Genomic DNA, 17,492 nt, shown 5'->3' on the forward strand with positions numbered 1-17,492 from the left:
CTACTCTTCAATTCTACTCTGCAATTCTACTCTGCAATCCTACTCTTCAATCCTACACTTCAATTCTACTCTGCAATCCTACTCTTCAATCCTACTCTGCAATCCTACTCTTCAATTCTACTCTTCAACCCTACTCTTCAATCCTACTCTGCAATCCTACTCTACAATTTTAAACTGGTGGTGGAGCACATGGTCCAGATGTAATTATGGCAGCTGTTTCTCCATCATCCTCTTCTTCATGGAAACTATCAGTGGCACCAGGCAGGAAGTAGGCTCGACTGATGCTACAAATGGATGCTGCCCACCGGAAAATAAAAACAACAAAATAAAAACATCAGCAACAAAAATCAATGAATCGTGATTTCCAAGCTCAGTGCCTTTACAGGCTCAATCAGGATTGCTCTGGTTCACAGAAAGATGCAGAAAGAGAACCAACAGGGCCATCTGCACCTCAACCTTCATGTGCAGGACCTTGCCATCACAGGCAAACCTGGCCCAGAATCCCACTCATCTCTTTATTCTGGTGTCTTCATCTTGCTGGGGACTTTGTCCTGCCAGGGCTCTGGAAATGGTGTTTTCTATCCTTGGAGTTTCTTCCTATCAGGAAACTCCAAAGACTCACATAGGTGCCTCTCTTTGAAAGACAGGCATCACGCTAATTTCCACAGGGAGACACAGCAGTGTCTACCTTTCCATGCCCTGCCCCTCCTGTGCTGGATGGCACCTTCCTTCCTTCCTTGCCAGCAGGGACAGCCGAGTGGCACTGGGTCCTGCAGTTCCCTCTCTGCCACACAAGCTGGCAGTAACCCTGGGGCAGGTCCTGTCTGCTTGACCATGCCAGGCAGCAGAGGGGGCTGGGACAAGTCCCTCTCAGCTGTCCCTGTTTGCGTGGCAGAAACCTCTAAGAGTGGGGTGGGGGCACAAACCAGGGCCCCTCAGAGGCTCACAGTGAGCCTGCCACAGCCCCTCCTTCCCACAGCCAAATCTCTGAGTGCTCAGCCAGGACTGGCTTCCTTGGGTTCTTCTATCAACATTTCACTCCTCTGGATCCAGCATTGCTCTACTACAATTCTTTTGCCATTAGATAAAACTGTCCACACCACCAAATTACAAAACAGGGCGACGGAAACCGTCAGAGAACAGAGCACCTCTCCTCTGAGGACAAACTGAGAGACCTGGAGTTATTCAGCCTGGGGAAGAATAGGCCCCAGGGAGACTTTATTGACACTTTCCCAGACTTCAGTGGGGGCTTCTGAGGGAGTGTGGGACACCTTTTTTAATATGCCCAGTTACAGTAGGATGTGGGCTAATATTTTTAACCAAAAAGGGGATTGAGTCAGAGTAGGTCTAAGGAAGAACTTGTTTACTGGGAGCATAGTGCAACACTGGCACAAGTTGCCTTGAGAGCTGGTAGTTGCCCATGCCTGGAACCTTCCCAGATCAGGTGGGACAGGGCTCTGAGCAACCTGATCTCCTTCAAGATGTCCCTGCTCATTGCAGGCCACTTGGACCAGATGACCTTCACAGCTCTATGTCAGCCCAGCCCAGTCTAGGATTCCTCACCATTTTCATTTGAAAAGCACAAGATTGGAGGTGAGGAGGAGGGGGCTGATCTGATGCCTTGGCCTCCAGTGGAGGAGGAGCCCATCCCTCAGACACTCTTTCACCTGCAGCCCCTTTGCATTTTACCTGCAGGAGCTCCTTGGCAGACCAGCGCCGAGCCTCGTCTGTCTGCAGGCAGCAGCTCAGGAAGTCCCGCAGCAAAGGCGAGAAGAGGTTGGGCTGCCGCAGCTTTGGTCTCCCTCCTGTGGCTATCGGGAGTTGAGGCTGGAGAAAAAGGAAACACGAGGCTCAGCCTGCTCCTTTCACATCTGTCACTGCTCTCCCAGATGCCATTGTTTAACCTGCACTCTGCACTGGCAGTTTCTGCCCTGGCAGAGAGGCTGAGATGACTTTGCTGTACCAACAAATCACCCAAACCCCAAAGCAGCCACAGCTGTTCCAACATGCAGGGGATCTCACCTTGGCAGCTGATCTCATTACTGACCTAGGTAGTGAGAACTACATCATCAAAAGAACATTGGCTTCCCTGAGGATTCACATGAGCTTAACAGGCATTTTGGTAGAGGGACTTGGCTATATGAACTAACTCTACAATTTCCAAGGGTAATTACATAAAAGGCATCTCTGCAGTGCTTGTTGGTCCCTTAAGCAGAGCTGCCATAAAACAAAACTCATCAAGCTTGTTGTCCACTTCTTGGTTAAAAAAAGGAGAAAGCAAACAGAATTGTCTGTTTTGCTTTGGTGGTTTTCCTTTTTCCTTTTCCTTTCCCATTTTCCTTTTCTTTTTTTCTTTTTCTTTTTCTTTTTCTTTTTCTTTTTCTTTTTCTTTTTCTTTTTCTTTTTCTTTTTCTTTTTCTTTTTTCCTTTATTCTTTTTCCTCTATTTTTCTATAAAATTTAATCTAGGAAGATTCAACCTCCAATTTAAGGATATTTAAAACATATCTAAACATTTCACTGAAAAATTCACTTCCTTCAGTAACACAGTTCCAACAGTGTTCAAAAAGCAAATGAGAAATGTCAGGCATGGCTGGAGGCCAAAATGGCACGTTGCTGAAATGGTTACCTGCCACTTCCCTTCTGAGGCCACCAAAAGTACAGCAGATACTGATGAGCTGCAGGGATATTTTTAGAATGGACCTTGGTTGAAGTGGTGCCAGAAGATGGCAATGGGATTTTGTCCAGTGGCTCCCAGGACATGGGACAGGTGAGAAAGACAGTGGGATCAGTAAGTATTTGCACCTCACCCAGACAGGAGTTTGGTTCCAGTGAGGAACTTCTCGTTCCACCATTTCAATGCCCACGATTCCAAGAGACCAAATATCCACTTTGGGGCCATATGGTTGACCTGTCATGATTTCAGGTGCCATCCACCCAGAAGCGCCGGCCACTGAGTTCTGTCTACTCTGCTCAGGGGTGAGCTGAGCAAAGAGGCCAAAATCAGCTGTGGAGAAAACAACACACCATGAAAGCCAGCTCTAAATAGGAAACCAAGCCAAAGAATCCCCCACTCTCACTCTAAGAATGAGCTGTTGATGAATCTCCTGGAGAACTGGCCATGCTCAATTTCCTTAGGGCTTTAGCCAAGGTAGTAGGGAATTGGCCACTTCCAAGAAAACCCAGGATTTTAAACGCTGCTCAGAACAGTGGCCTTTATTCCCCTGAAGGTTTACATTGTATCTCCCTCCCTCTGGAAGTGACACACACAGACCAATGCCACTCTTGACTGCTTGTGCTTCCCTATCATACCTCTGTGCATGTTGTAGCTGTGCCTTCAGCTCAAAGCAGGGGCCCCTGCACTCCCACCAGCAGCATTTTTGGGGAGCTGGCAGTCACTCAAAGCAGCCCCACACCCCACATCCCTAGAACTCTGCCCCTGACCAAGAATATACTGACCCAGCCTGACAGAGCCATCGGTTCTGAGAAGGATGTTGCAGCTCTTCACATTTTGATGGATCACGTTATTTCCATGAAGAAAATCCAGTCCTTGCAGGCACTGGGAAGAAAAACAGAAATAGGAGGGCAAACATTAGTGATGTGAGGTCATCATACAAGAAAGGAAACAGCTCTAAATGATTCCCTTTCCAGGAGAATGGGGACTAATGGCAGAACACAGTGCCAGTGAGAGGAAGAGCTTGCTGCTCCAACACCAGCAGAGCAGGACCTTTCTAAGGAAAGGCATGTCCGCTTTTGGAAGAGCAACAGCAACTGCAGTTGTAGACTGTGCCCTGCAAACCAGACAGAATGACTGCTGCTGCAGTGGATGTGCTCAGAAGTCAAGAGCATTTTGGGTGCACTACTATCCTCTTCAGCTGAGGACTGTGAGAAATGAGTCTCTCTTTTTTCTTTGCTGTTTGTTTCAAATCCTGCCACCAGCACCTTTGTTTTTACAGATTAGGAATGCAGTGCAGACAGGCTCGAGGTAAACATTTAGAGAGGCAGGGTGGAGAACAGCAAATACAAATACGAGAGACAGAGTGAGAATACAACAGCAGGAGATCAGAGTACAGGAATAGAGGACAGTGATTTCTGGGGCACTGTCACACAGTTCACTTGAGATGCTTTTACTTCCCCATAGCATACCAGCAACACAGAAACAAAGCTTGGCACATGAAATCTCTGCAGTTCTGAGCCCCAGTTTCCCAAACAATCCTGACCAAGCCCTTGGAAGCACAGGTGGAAACCCTGACCTCCCGACTGACAGCTGCCATCTCATCCTCAGACAGGTACATCTTGCTGATGGCATCTCTCAGAGTGCCTCCATCCATGTACTCCATCACCAGCCAGAATTGCTTATCCACAAGGTAGCTGAAAGAAGGAAACAAGGCTGTGGATATGAACGTGCATGGCTGTGTTGCTGTTTGGAAAAGACAAGCGTCATTGTTGTTCCCGGGTCTCTTTGTGATGAGGACACAATGAAAGGAATAGACATTCCCTCTAGGCTGTGCAGTGTTTCCAACCTGTGCAGACTCAAGGAGAATGACACATCTGCGATAAATAGATGTGTTAGATGGCCATCAAGCAAAAAATCTGCTTTAGTAACAGATAAAAACCCTGTCACACTGTGTGTTTCTGGAAAAAAAGCACCGTGTCCCTGGCATGCACAGCAATGGAAAAGAGGGGACAATCCAAGGGAAATCCTTGTTAGTTTACCTGCATGCAAGAAGGTACTTGAAGTAAATCAAGCCCCATAACAACATGAAGGCAGTGAATTTATTGTCTATTGACTTAGTAAGATACAGTTGATCCAGGTTTTGAACAATTTTCACACTACATGTGCCAGGGAAGACTCATTCAGACAAGATGCCCTCTCTTCCCATCCATTGAGGATGAGCAGAACAATACTAATTTATTAATAATTAACAGCTCTATTTTCTGCCAGGGACCAATGTGGGTTTTTATCCTGCATGTTTGCAGTATGTAAACAAACAGTCATGGGACAAAAGCACAACAACTCACCTGTCTAAATAGTTGACCAGGTTGGGATTCCTATTCTTCTTCATGACCATGAGTTCATTGGCCTTTATTTCTTTACTTGTCATTCCTTGAAGATTTATTTTCTTTATGGCCACCTAAAATGACATTGAAAATCAGTAACTTGAGAAGCTGGTGGCACAAAAACACATAGCACATGGAGTGAGTGATTTTGCAATGACACAGCTGAGCTGAGCCAAAATGTCTTATGATTAGATATTGGAGTAATTAGGAACTGACATTCCAACAGCCCATTTCTCTGCTCCCTTGGGGGCCAGTTACAGGACACATGGTCACTGATGTTTTGCCTTGTCCATTTGGTAACAGATGTCTGACCACACAGTAACAAAGCTCTGCCCACACTCTCTGCTGCTCTGTCTGGGATTCAGAAGTCATCTGTGCCTTGGTACTCTCTGGATACATCCTGGGCTCTAAGCTGGGCTTGAGGTTTTCAGGGACACCTCACACATGTCTCCCTACACGCAGTTCCCAAGTGCAGCACTGCAGGTGGCTAAGGAGCTACCAGTAACATTCAGATGCATTTGCTGGCAGCCAGAAATGAGAATACAGCTCTGAAGCTGTAGCCCCGAAGAGCAGGGAGATGCTCTAAGGCACCACCTTTGTTTTAGCAATTGAGAGCGAGTGAGCGCGTCCTTCTCTGAAAGGAACCGCTGCCCTCCTCGCCTTCCTTCTGGCAGCTGAGTAGGACAAAGACTGTCCCAAAGGCAATTTCCAGGCTGGCACCAGTCTGTGCTTCTTGTGCCTTTGCTGCACAGCTCTACCTAAAGCTCCAGCCACAGCTCACACCAGAGGGGTAAGCCCTCAAGGGCTGCAGAGTCTGCAGGGGCTGTTGACATTCACCTCTCTTCCTCTGGTCTTGTCGAATGCCCTGCAAACCTCTCCAAAAGTCCTAGAAACAAAACAAAGCAAAGAAAGGAGAAGCCATTTAGAATTTGGAGTGAAAGCCAAGGAGGACATCAGTCCTATCAGTGCCTAAAACCTGCAGGATGTGGGATGGGAATACCAGAAGACCACTGATACGTTTTCCTCTCAGGTGTGGAAGCACTGAGCCAACTCCTGGAGTGTTGGGATTTACTGCCTCAGCTCAAAAAGAGAGCTTATTATCTCATCTCGAGCTTCAATTTCTAAACTGTGCTGTTCTTATCCTGACCATGGAGTATTTCATTCAGCAAACTCTTGGAAAGAACTGTTCCTGGGAACAGTTATCTCACAGCTTTCATAGGAGGTAGGTTGCTATTTCAGGCAAGCAAGATCCTTCTCCTTTCATTCATGTGGCTCTAGGATTTGGAGGTATTCAAAAATGCTAAGGAAATTAGCACAGAGCTGTCCCACACTTGAGAGACAAGGAGATCTTCCAGGTCCTGTTCCTTGTTGCTGGCAAGGCCTTGCCAGCATGGAGATGTCTTTGGCATTGCCTTCTGACCACGTTCACAAAGTCTGACCAGTAATGAGAGATGGGACAATCTAACCTCAGTGTCTGAATATGTTTGCAGCTTGCTTGACTTCACACTTGATAGACATTCTACCAGCAAATCACCTGGCCCATGTTTATGTAAAAGTAACTGAGGTTGGACTCACCCGCTGCCAATATTTTCCAGTTCAGTGTATTTTGTCACAGGATTTTCCATGGTCACTATTTTCCCTGAGGGAAACAAAATGCAAGATGCTCACTTGAAAGCAGAGATCCCAACTTCCAGAAGATCAAAAAGGCAGCCCCCTGTGTGGGTCTCTGAACCCTTTGTGCTTGGCTGGGTAACAAAAACAACAACCAGACAGACAGCTCTGCAGCACAGATGGCCAGCACAGAGAGCGATTTTTCCACAGCAGTTCCTATAAGGATTCCTAAATGTCCCTGTGACACCAGGCTCAGGAGGAATATTTGGTACAGCTATGCTGACACGTGCACACAACACACTGTCCCTCAAATACACAGGACGTACTCAGTAGCTGCAGGTACTTCTCCTCAGTCTCCTGTCGCTGAGCAGCAGCTGTGTCAGTGCTGGAGATGAACAGTCTGCCCAGGCTCCACTTCTCAGGCTGGGGAACAAAGGCTCCTTTAGACAACGCTGCTGCTGCAGCAGGTTCAGTAACAGAGCCTGTGTAGATCTGAGACAAGTAATGAGTTTATCTCAGAACAGTGGCTGGCAGAGATTACTTCGAGATCCCTTTTCAAATGCAAGCCCTCAGGAAGATGTTTTCAGCCACATGCATGGCTCTTAAAATGGATTATTTGCATGTCCACTTCTCCAACTGAATGGGTCAAAATCAAAGGCTGGTTTTACTCAAGTTCAAGGCCAGATTCATGTTCCATTTTCATGTTTTCTGAAGGATAACTGCCACAATGATCATTCCACTTCCTCCCTATGGATTCCTTTGCCCTCTAATGGCTGCAGACACACTTCTTCAAATGTTCTACCTCCTTCCACTGAGATCTCTTTTCCTCCACCATCTTTGGGACGTGCCCAACCTGCAGCATCTCCGGCTGGGACAGCTCCTGTGCCTCACACCGACCACGGGGCTTTTTGTTTCCAGTCCTTTGCTGGAAGTCTTTGCAGGCTGGCAGGTGAGATGTCAACACTTCCACCTCAAGTTAAACAGAACAAAGCAGTCAGAGACTACAGCTTGTCCCTGTCAGCCAAGAGTCATCGACTGTGAGGAAAGGGAGAGAACAGGGCTACAGACAGCTTGTTTCAATCCTCCATCTGGGTCACCATGTCCCACTGTAAAAATACCTCAAGAACAAGGAACACAGTAACCCTACAGAAGGATTGCACCCAAAGGCATCACCCCACCCCCTGCTACTCTACAGTGGAAAGGCAAGAAGGGCAGAAACCACCAGTTTGGTGACTGCACTGGCTATTGCTGTTTCACTCACTTGATTTTGTACAGCCTCAAGCATGGGATTATGTTTCTCTCTGATCATTTTTGTTTCTTCCTCCAGCCTCTTCACTCTTGCCTTCATCCTAGCCTCAGTTTCCTGCAGCTCTGTGTGCAGCTGATCCTTGAGGTTCTGTAAAAAGCAAGAGAAATATTTCTTGAAAGGAGGGTCTGCCACTCTTGCACTCACCGGGTTTTGTTGATTGTCTCTCTGCTGATGGAGATTCATCTCCTCCTGGATGCTTCTCTTGTCCTCCTTGTTCCTCCTCTTCACTGCCATGGTGGCAATCTGAGCTTCGGGCAGCTCTCCTTGTGGCTCTATCTTGATGTTCTGTACACACAAATGCAGAGCAAATCACAGGGAGCTGCCACCAGGCTCAGCTTTTTCCTCTTTCAGCCTCAAAATCAAATTCATTCCGCCACTTCTTTCTGTTTTCATACCCACCTCTGCTTCCATTGTAACCCTCCCGTCCCTGATCTCTGCAGATTACAAGGCTCTGTGCTTCCAGTGCCTGTGGCACTCCTGGCCTCCTCAGTGCCAAGAGCTCTGTTTTATGTCCCTGTTCCTGCCCTTCACTCTGTCACCTGCTTGAGCCAGGCTTACCTGGACATTCTCCTCTAGCTCTTCCACCTGCTGCCTGAGCTGCTCTTCCTGCTCTCGGGCTGGGCACAGCTCTCCCTGAGTCTGCCCTGGCACCTCTGATAAAGCAATCTGCTCATGCTCTTGCTCCAGAAGGGCCTGCACAGAAAGCAAGAGGAGATGGGTTTCAACTTCCCATACAACATTTGTGGGCCAAGTCTCTGAGACTGATGGGCTCACACGTTCCCAAAGCACTGTGCTGCTGCTCCCCTGGCTCATTCTCTGCCCATGGGGAGGCACAGATTCCAAAGTGACACTGGCAGTACAGTCAGGGTCCATCTGGGACTGAAGCTCCAACAGCCTCTCAGGCAGCTGTCAGGGAAGGTGTGGCATTTCTCAAGGCTCTGCTGAGGGCCTCCCTCCACTTCTGCTCTGTCCCCTTTGTCTTTCCATGGTGACTGACACCCAGCCCTGTCCCACAGCTCCATCCTGGCTCTGCAGGTGGTTTCCAGTGTGGGCTCACTCCTTGTGACAGACACTTCTGGAGTTCATGTTCTCTTCAGGCCTGCACCACCATTCCTGCCTTTCTGACATCTACTCTCTTGTTAGAAATCCTGCTCAATCAGGAGAGAAGGATGCATGCACAGATCCTCTGATGGAGGTCAGAGAGCTTCCACAGCCACCTCAGTATATGGAGGAGGATCAAGGTGTTTATTCTTCCTCTCTTGTCAACTGAGAATTCAGACCAGTCGTAAAGGAGACCCTCATAAGGCCCCATCAACAAATGAACTTAGACACCTCTAGGGATGCCAATGAAGAAAATCATGTGTCATGTAATGCATGTATGACAAGAGTCACCAAACATCACCTGAAGCATGGAATTGTTCCATGTCACCAGGACAGGGAGAATTTCAAGAATAAACTGGGGGCTTCAGGGTAGAAGAGGCTGGAGGAGGAAAACAACTCAGAGGGGAAAAAAACAACCATTTCTGGAGGGGAAACATCTCTGCCTGCTCGGGATCAGTTGAAACAACATGTCTCTGCTCTTCTCCCCCTGAAGGGATGCCTGTAGGGGAGATTTGCAACTCCAACTGCCTCTGACCAGAGCCAGGAAGAATCAATTATGGAAATATTACATAGGTGGATTGATAGCTAGACAGATAGATAGATCTCATTTATGTAATTTCTCTTACTATAATTTCTGTTATGACACACATCAACACCAATGCAACCAATGCCCCCATCAGCAGCAATCCTGAACTTGCTCGCCTGTTGCATCAATAAACCAAACTCCTGGGGAATCTGGAGCATGTAGGTGGTTATGGAATGAGATCAAATCCAAAGAACTGCTCTGGGAACTGCACTCTTTCTGCATCTGTGTTAGGGCAAGTTCTTCTCTTTGTCACAAGCACACTGATGGTGCTAAAGTGGCTGTAATCAGAAATTAAGCCCAGCCCCTCCCAGCTCATTTGATCTCTGAGAACCAGCCAGAATTCAAGGTTTTGATTTCCTGCTAAATTCCCAAATCTAGTCCTGATTGTATTATTGGACAATTGCTGATCCCCAAGGCTGCCAAAAGATAAGAGTGGTGGTAACATGAAAGTGATGTGCAAGATCAAACTGGCTGGCCTGGCATCAGAAAATCGCCTTGTGCTCCAACGTCCCTGCCCCAAACTACATCTTCTTGTGCAGGAAATCTTGAGCAAAAGCACCTTTGCTTGCTAGAGGAAGAAAATAAACAGGTCTTCACCTTCTAGCAGACCAACAACTCAACAAACCCAATGATCAAATTGTCACCTACTCCAGCGTCTAAAGCATCTGGATGCACTGAGGGGATCCTTGGCACAGAAACGGCCCTTGTGGGGAGCACTGTCACGTAGGCATTCATGGAAGTGTGCCTAGAAGGTCCCTCATGAGTCTCCCTTTCCCCAGGCTATAGCTCCCTCAGCACCTCCTCACTGGCCTTGTGCTCCCACCCCTCCCCAGCTCCCGTGCCCTTCTGCGCACACGCTCCAGCCCCTCAAGCTCTTTCTGCTTCACAGCTGCCCACATGTGGACACAGCACTCCAGCTGCCGCTGCAGCCCTGCCCAGCACAGGCCACAGCTCACTGCCCTGCTCCTGCTGCCCCACGATTGCTGACACAGGCCAGCATGGCCTTGGCCTTCTTGGCCACCTGGGCACACGCTGCCTCATCTTCAGCTGCTCTTGACAGGCACTCGTGGCTCCTTTTCTCCACCTTCCACATTTGACTTCAGATGCAGCATCCGGAATTCCAAGATACCTCTCGTCTTCTTAGCAACACAGGACACTAGTCCAAGTCTTTCAACTCTTCCCCCTCTGCAGGCACCAATGGCATTTTCATATGCAGTTATCAAGAACAGAATAGACCACACAATAGAAAGCATCAACAGACGCATGTAGCCTCTGGTTTTTGCCTCAGCAATGGGTCCACAATTATGCAGTTTTTGTCTTTTGCCACATGGGACATGTGCAGGCCCATAAGGATCCATGGACAACACAATCATCTCTTTGCAGCTTCTCTAAACCAAGCCGACTCACAATGCACTCTGCTACTGACCACTCTGCCTGAAGAGGCAAAAGAGCGACCTGGCAATAAAGGCACCAAATCTCTGACTGCCACCTGCCACTCCACAATGTGTCTCTGAAATACTGCCACATACGCGCACCCAAGAAGCTCGTGGCGACAAAGCGCCCCAAAGAGCCTGTGAGGTCAGATCAAGCATTTCTGTGCCTCTTGCTCCTTGGCCTCCCTGTGGAGTGGCAACACAGCTCTCTCCAGACCGCCGTGTCCCCTACGTATCCAACGTGGCTGAGCTCAGTGCCTTGGACATGCTCCCTCCTCTGGGGCTGGGGAGCCTTCATGCTTCACGCCGGCCCCTAGCAGAATCCCAGCAAGCTGGGGCCTAAAGACGACACAGCAAAGCCCATTCTCCAGCTCTCACTGCTTTGCAGGGCAATTCCTAACTCCCCACAGGACTGCAACACTCAGCAACCTGAGCCACCAACAGCAGGTCCTGGCTGGACAGAAACTTGCAGCTCTGTCTTGCACTAAAGACAGCAGCAGCCACAACTGGCACTTACCGGCTCGCAATATTCAGCTTCTGCTGTGACCACACTTGCAGGTTTGTGGCCGTTTTGCTCGTCTTTGGCCTCATCTCCAGGAGCAGAGGGAGCCAGAGGAGAGTCTGCTCTTGGCTCAGGGTTCTGTGGAGAGATAGAGAAGCATGAGGGACAGGCCATTACCTATCATTATATACTTAATTCTGTGCAGCTCTACAACCTGATCTACAAAGGCAAAATCATCAACTGTCATCGCAGTGCAATTCTAAGTCACTCTGACTAAATTCAGATGGGCTGGTTCAACAGAACTGCATATGGCTCTGAATTCAATATTCCACAACGCCTACTATCAGCAAGCAACAGTCTCTCTGAAAACTGAGCTTTCAGTTCTTTAAAGCTGTGACATGGAAAATTAGGAAATAGCCAGTAATGCCTTTGCTATTGCTGCTTCAGACATGGAAATGGATTTTTTTACAGCCCACCCAGCTGGCCCTCCACCCTCTACTGCCACAGGCCAAGCTCACTGCTTTCTCCTCGTTTCTTACACAACAGCAACATCAAATGTTCCTTTCTCACTCACCTCCCATTGGGCACCTCTGAATACACGTCTCAGGTGACCTGTAGTGGGCAAGGAAAATGAAGCAGATTCCTTGAGACAACTGCCTGGGCTGATCAATCCCACAAAACAAGGCAACCCTAATACAGAGCATTTTCTGTTTCACTACAGGGGACCAGGAGACACAGCTCTTGTGCACTGCCAGCAAGAGAACAGGACAATATTCTTGGCTGTGACTGCGCTTTGGCCTGTTTTGCCAGCAAATTCATACAAATTGGATCACTATAATGAAAATAGTTCTTTAACACTCAATGCTCCTTTTCTGCCCGACACATAAAGCAGCCTTTTTTATCCTCTCCTTCAGACAATGTTTTTTTAAATTGGTTCCATGCACTAATTCTCATTAACTTGCTGGAAAGACTTGCCCAGAAAAGCTTCCCCAAGATCCCTCTGAGCTGTGGAAGTTCCAGTGGCAGTGAAACAGCACAGCAGCAGCTCCAGGGTTCGGGAGCAGACACTCATTGCTTTGCAGTTTGCACTTCATTGTAAAGGGAATCACTATTTTAACACTAAGAAAGGGTCAAGTTAGGCAGGCAAATCCTTTCATGACAAAATTTAGAATAAAGAAGCTTTCTCTGAATTCTTGGAAGAGCTGCAGAAATTTTAGAAGGCTTTCTGAGAAGGCCTCCCAGTTTGCATTTTCAAAGTTTGATCCAGCAAAGTGAGGAAATGTCAGACTCTGCTGCCACAGACTCTCCCGTGGAGGGAATTCAACCCCTGTAGGTTCCCTTGGAAATGCTGCCCACAGACCCCTGGCTACAGAAACCCTGTTTTTAGCGGAATGTGTTGACAGGAGCTTTCCCAAAGCAGTGGCATCCCAATGCTCTTTCTGTTTCAAAATCAACTCAATTACTAAGAAAGAGCAGGAAGATATACAAAAGCCAGGTTAGGTTACACTCAAGGGAAATCTCTACTTACGTGCCAGGTGTGTCAGGTAATAGCCGGAATAACCAATGCCATAAACAGTGCAAACTGCAGCAGCGAGTTGCTCCATGACTGTAGCACTGCTGTGCAAGTTTGCAGACTGTGCTGCAATGCAAGAAAAAACAAGGCTCCTGTCACTGTGCAGCTGCCCACTGACAGACGCCTCAAGCAGGAGGATGCTCCTGCACTGAGCAAGCCCAAGAGCTGCTCTGACACTGAGGCCTTCCGTGCCCCAAGGCAACCTTCTGATGTCACCACTACAACGTGGCAACCATGCCCTGACATCACAAAGCAAACGTTCTGCATTAGTCTGTGAATGTATGCAAAGCAGCCCAACCTTCCTTACATCAAACACAAAATAGCCGGGGAAGTTCTCCTCTGTCACAAAGTAGCACAAACTCCCCTGGTGGGCCAAACCCTGTTGTTCAAGGGATCCAAGAGTAACTCCAAGAGTGCCCCAAGCACCTACAGCCTGTACCCCAACTCAGCACTCAGATGGGACCGAAGCAAAGGAAACCAGACCAATAAAATTTTCATAATTCCATAATAGGAGAGAAGGCACTGTTGGCATAAGAGCTGAAATAAATCCTAGCAAAGTTCTCCACAGATTTGCACATATATTGGACATGCATTCCAGCTACCTTCTTAACAGGACCACTCTCTTATTCTCAAGGCAAAGACAGCCACTTGCATACAATAATCACTGAAATGGCTAATACAGGATTAAGCACTGAGAACACACTGAGAGAACACAAATTGCCTGCCAAAACCCTCCTGCTCCTTTCCAAATCAGTTGACTATTCAAGCCCAACCCTCAGGCACATCCCCATATTCCCTCTCTCCCAGCAGCTCAGAGCTGCATTGCACAGTGCTTGCTGTGCTGCAGAGAGCACAAAGCAGGCTGGCCTGGTGCCCCTGAATATTTCTGCAAAGCACTCTGCATTTCACACCTTTGCTGTGGCTCCGTGCACAAGTCCAGGATTGCTTCCTCGCAGGGCTGTGTGAGGCACTGTCTCCTGCAGCTGTGACCTGACAAGCTGTCCCTGCCTCCCGCTGGCCTCGGTTCCCCTGGCACAAGTGCCGTGCCTGAAGGACGCTGCCCTGTGCTGGAGCCTGCGGAGCAGCCCGGCTCCCTGCCCCTGTGCCCAGAGTGCTGCACACACTGCTGACCTTGCCCAGGAGTTACAGGGCAGCCGGCCCAAGAGGGGCAATGCTCAGCCAGGGCACCAGCCCTGGGCTGCTCTTTGCCTTTCTCTCCTGCTGGCCACACTCCAGGGGGCCAATGCCACCAGTCTGTGCTGTGCCCAGCACGGCTGCGCTTCCCCTGGGGCCCAGCCAGCTGCCAGCTTGGCTCTGAGAGCAGAGGATTCGCCCGGTGCCAGGAGGAGGCACCCAGGGCCGGGCTGCTGCCTCTTGCAGCTCCAAGGGCCTCCTTCCAGCCTGTCTCTGCCCAGGCTCAGGCTGCTCGGGGCTCTGCCAGGGCTCTGCTGGGGCTCCACCCTGGGCAAGGCTGGGCTCACTCTCCCCTCACAGTCACTGACAGCTCTGCACCACATCCTGGAGACCTTTCAGAGCAGCCTCACTGATCTTTCTGCTTTCTCAGTGGAGCCAAACTCTCCTCCAGCCAAAGAGATTGCACTTAGGAATGCAAATCCAAGTGGCAGGAACGCAAATGCTCTTGAGTCACAGCTGAAGGCTGTCACCGTTGAGATTTAAAAGATACGACACTCCATAGTTCACACAGCAACAGCCAATATTACCGAGTGCAGTTCCTCTTTAGAAGATGTTAAAAACCCTCCGTGGCTGGTCTCCTAATTGGCTGAATTTGGTTACCACCCAGCTCATTGGCCAGTAGCTCCCTGTGTCCATGCTTGCCAGGGATTGCTGGCGTTGTTTGAATTTAAATGTCCCAGCTTTCAAATGCCTTCCTCCTGGGGATGTTGACCTCTTTTCCCTAATGGCATAGACTGGTGGAATTCTAATGAGGGTATCTATGACTGTGAAGCCTCCAGGCCAGATTTTAGCCATCATAGAAGGTCTGCATCTGCATAGGATGGCTTGGCTGCCCCCTCCTCCTTTGGTTTTGCCTGCAAATGCCATTGCCTTTTCTGCCTCAAATAGAAGCACCGTGGCTGGGCAAAAACAAGCCAGTGGGCCATATTCCAAAGGCAGTGTGATCTGGAGAGGATAAACGAAGAAGAGCCTTCCCTACTCAGAAACCATGCCAAAGAAGCCAGAAGTGTGACTTAGCAGCATTAAAAAACAACTGGCAATCCAGAAGGAAATGTTGTCTTTTCTGAAAGACTCAGAAGGAGGGGAATCTTCCAAATGAGTTGCACTTTGAGAAACTTTATTTATTTATTAACCTATTCTATAATCCTACTCTATAATCCTAATCTACAATTCTACTCAACAATCCTATTCTATGCTGGATGCACAGGTAATGTTTCAATGTGATTTTTCAATTCTTGTCTCCTTCTTCTTCCTCTTCATTGAAATGATGGGTGGTGCCAGGGTTGACACTGGCTTGGCTGATGTTACAAATGGATGCTGTCCACAGGGGAAAAAAAAACAAACAAAAAACAAACAATGAATCATGACTTTCAAGGCTCAGTGCTTCCCGGGCTCAGTCAGGATTGCTCTGGTTCACAGAAAGATGCAGAAAGAGAACCAACAGCGCCATCTGCACCTCAACCTTCATGTGCAAGATCTTGCCATCACAGGCAAACCTGGCCCAGAATCCCACTCATCTCTTTATTCTGGTGTCTTCATCTTGCTGGGGACTTTGTCCTGCCAGGGCTCTGGAAATGGTGCTTTCTGTCCTTGGGGTTTCTTCCTTTCAGGAAACTCCAAAGACTCACATGAGTGCCTCTCTTTGAAAGACAGGCATCATGCTAATTTCCACAGGGAGACACAGCAGTGTCTCCCTTTCCATGCCCTGCCCCTCCTGTGCTGGATGGCACCTTCCTTCCTTCCTTGCCAGCAGGGACAGCCGAGTGGCACTGGGTCCTGCAGTTCCCTCTCTGCCACACAAGCTGGCAGTAACCCTGGGGCAGGTCCTGTTTGCTTGACCATGCCAGGCAGCAGATGGGGCTGGGACAAGTCCCTCTCAGCTGTCCCTGTTTGTGTGGCAGAAACCTCTAAGAGTGGGGTGGGGGCACAAACCAGGGCCCCTCAGAGGCTCACAGTGAGCCTGCCACAGCCCCTCCTTCCCACAGCCAAATCTCTGAGTGCTCAGCCAGGACTGGCTTCCTTGGGTTCTTCCATCACCATTTCACACCTCTGGATGCAGCACTGATCTACTTCAATTTTTTTGCCATTAGATAAAACTGACCACACCATCAAATTACAAAACAGGGCAAAAGAAACAGTCAGAGGAGAGAGCACCTCTCTTCTGAGGACAAACTGAGAGACCTGGAGTTATTCAGCCTGGGGAAGAATAGGCCCCAGGGAGACTTTATTGACACTTTCCAAAACTTCAGTGGGGCTTCTGAGGGAGTATGGGACACCTTTTTAATTATGTCCAGTTGCAATAGGATGTGGGCTAACATTTTTAACCAAAAAGAGGATTGAGTCAGAGTACCTCTAAGAATGAACTTATTTACTAGGAGCACGGTGCAACAGTGGCACAAGTTGCCCTGAGAGCTGGTAGTTGCCCATGCCTGGAACCATCCCAGATCAGGTGGGACAGGGCTCTGAGCAACCTGATCTCCTTCAAGATGTCCCTGCTCATTGAAGGCCACTTGGACCAGATGACCTTTGCACCTCCCTCCCAGCCCAGGCTAGGACTCCTCACCATTTTCATTTGAAAAGCACAAGATTGGAGGTGAGGAGGAAGGGGGGCCTGATCTGATGCCTTGGCCTCCAGTGGAGGAGGAGCCCATCCCACGGACACTCTTTCACCTGCAGCCCCTTTGCATTTTACCTGCAGGAGCTCCTTGGCAGACCAGCGCCGAGCCTCGTCTGTCTGCAGGCAGCAGCTCAGGAAGTCCCGCAGCAAAGGCGAGAAGAGGTTGGGCTGCCGCAGCTTTGGTCTCCCTCCTGTGGCTATCGGGAGTTGAGGCTGGAGAAAAAGGAAACACGAGGCTCAGCCTGCTCCTTTCACATCTGTCACTGCTCTCCCAGATGCCATTGTTTAACCTGCACTCTGCACTGGCAGTTTCTGCCCTGGCAGAGAGGCTGAGATGACTTTGCTGTACCAACAAATCACCCAAACCCCAAAGCAGCCACAGCTTTTCCAACATGCAGGGGATCTCACCTTGGCAGCTGATCTCATTGACTGACCTAGTTAGTAGAAACTACATCAGCAAAAACATGTTTGCTTCTTTGAGGATTTGCACCAGCTTGATAGGCTAT

At 48.9% G+C, this 17,492-nt stretch overlaps 2 protein-coding genes across 2 annotated transcripts in view; one reads left to right on the forward strand and one right to left on the reverse strand.

Moving 5' to 3' along the window:
* LOC148219588 (serine/threonine-protein kinase PAK 3-like) overlaps window positions 1–17,492 on the forward strand; it is a 105,808-nt gene that overhangs the window by 65,883 nt on the left and 22,433 nt on the right. The window lies entirely within an intron of this gene.
* LOC148219591 (serine/threonine-protein kinase PAK 3-like) lies at window positions 205–13,206 on the reverse strand. The gene is made up of 15 exons (XM_088156294.1): window positions 13,131–13,206; window positions 12,177–12,214; window positions 11,618–11,740; window positions 8,539–8,673; window positions 7,933–8,265; window positions 7,474–7,641; window positions 6,998–7,163; window positions 6,636–6,699; window positions 5,898–5,946; window positions 5,022–5,134; window positions 4,253–4,370; window positions 3,459–3,558; window positions 2,810–3,006; window positions 1,690–1,827; window positions 205–297 (listed from the first exon to the last, which is right to left on the reverse strand). The coding sequence occupies exons 1-15, from the start codon at window positions 13,204–13,206 to the stop codon at window positions 205–207; spliced, it is 1,911 nt and encodes a 636-aa protein (XP_088012420.1).

The sequence above is a fragment of the Sturnus vulgaris genome, chromosome Z, assembly GCF_052056855.1.
Source record: "Sturnus vulgaris isolate bStuVul1 chromosome Z, bStuVul1.hap1, whole genome shotgun sequence".
In the NCBI taxonomy this organism is placed as follows: domain Eukaryota; kingdom Metazoa; phylum Chordata; class Aves; order Passeriformes; family Sturnidae; genus Sturnus; species Sturnus vulgaris.

Coding starts and splice junctions, on each gene's coding strand:
- LOC148219591 (XM_088156294.1), bottom strand. CDS start 13,206: ATGGAGCAACTCGCTGCTGCAGTTTGCACTGTTTATGGCATTGGTTAT. Junction 8,674..11,617: donor AAGCTGAATATTGCGAGCCG/GTAAGTGCCAGT, acceptor CTTTCTGTGCAG/GCCCTTCTGGAGCAAGAGCA. Junction 3,559..4,252: donor TGGCAGCTGTCAGTCGGGAG/GTCAGGGTTTCC, acceptor TTTTCTTCCCAG/TGCCTGCAAGGACTGGATTT.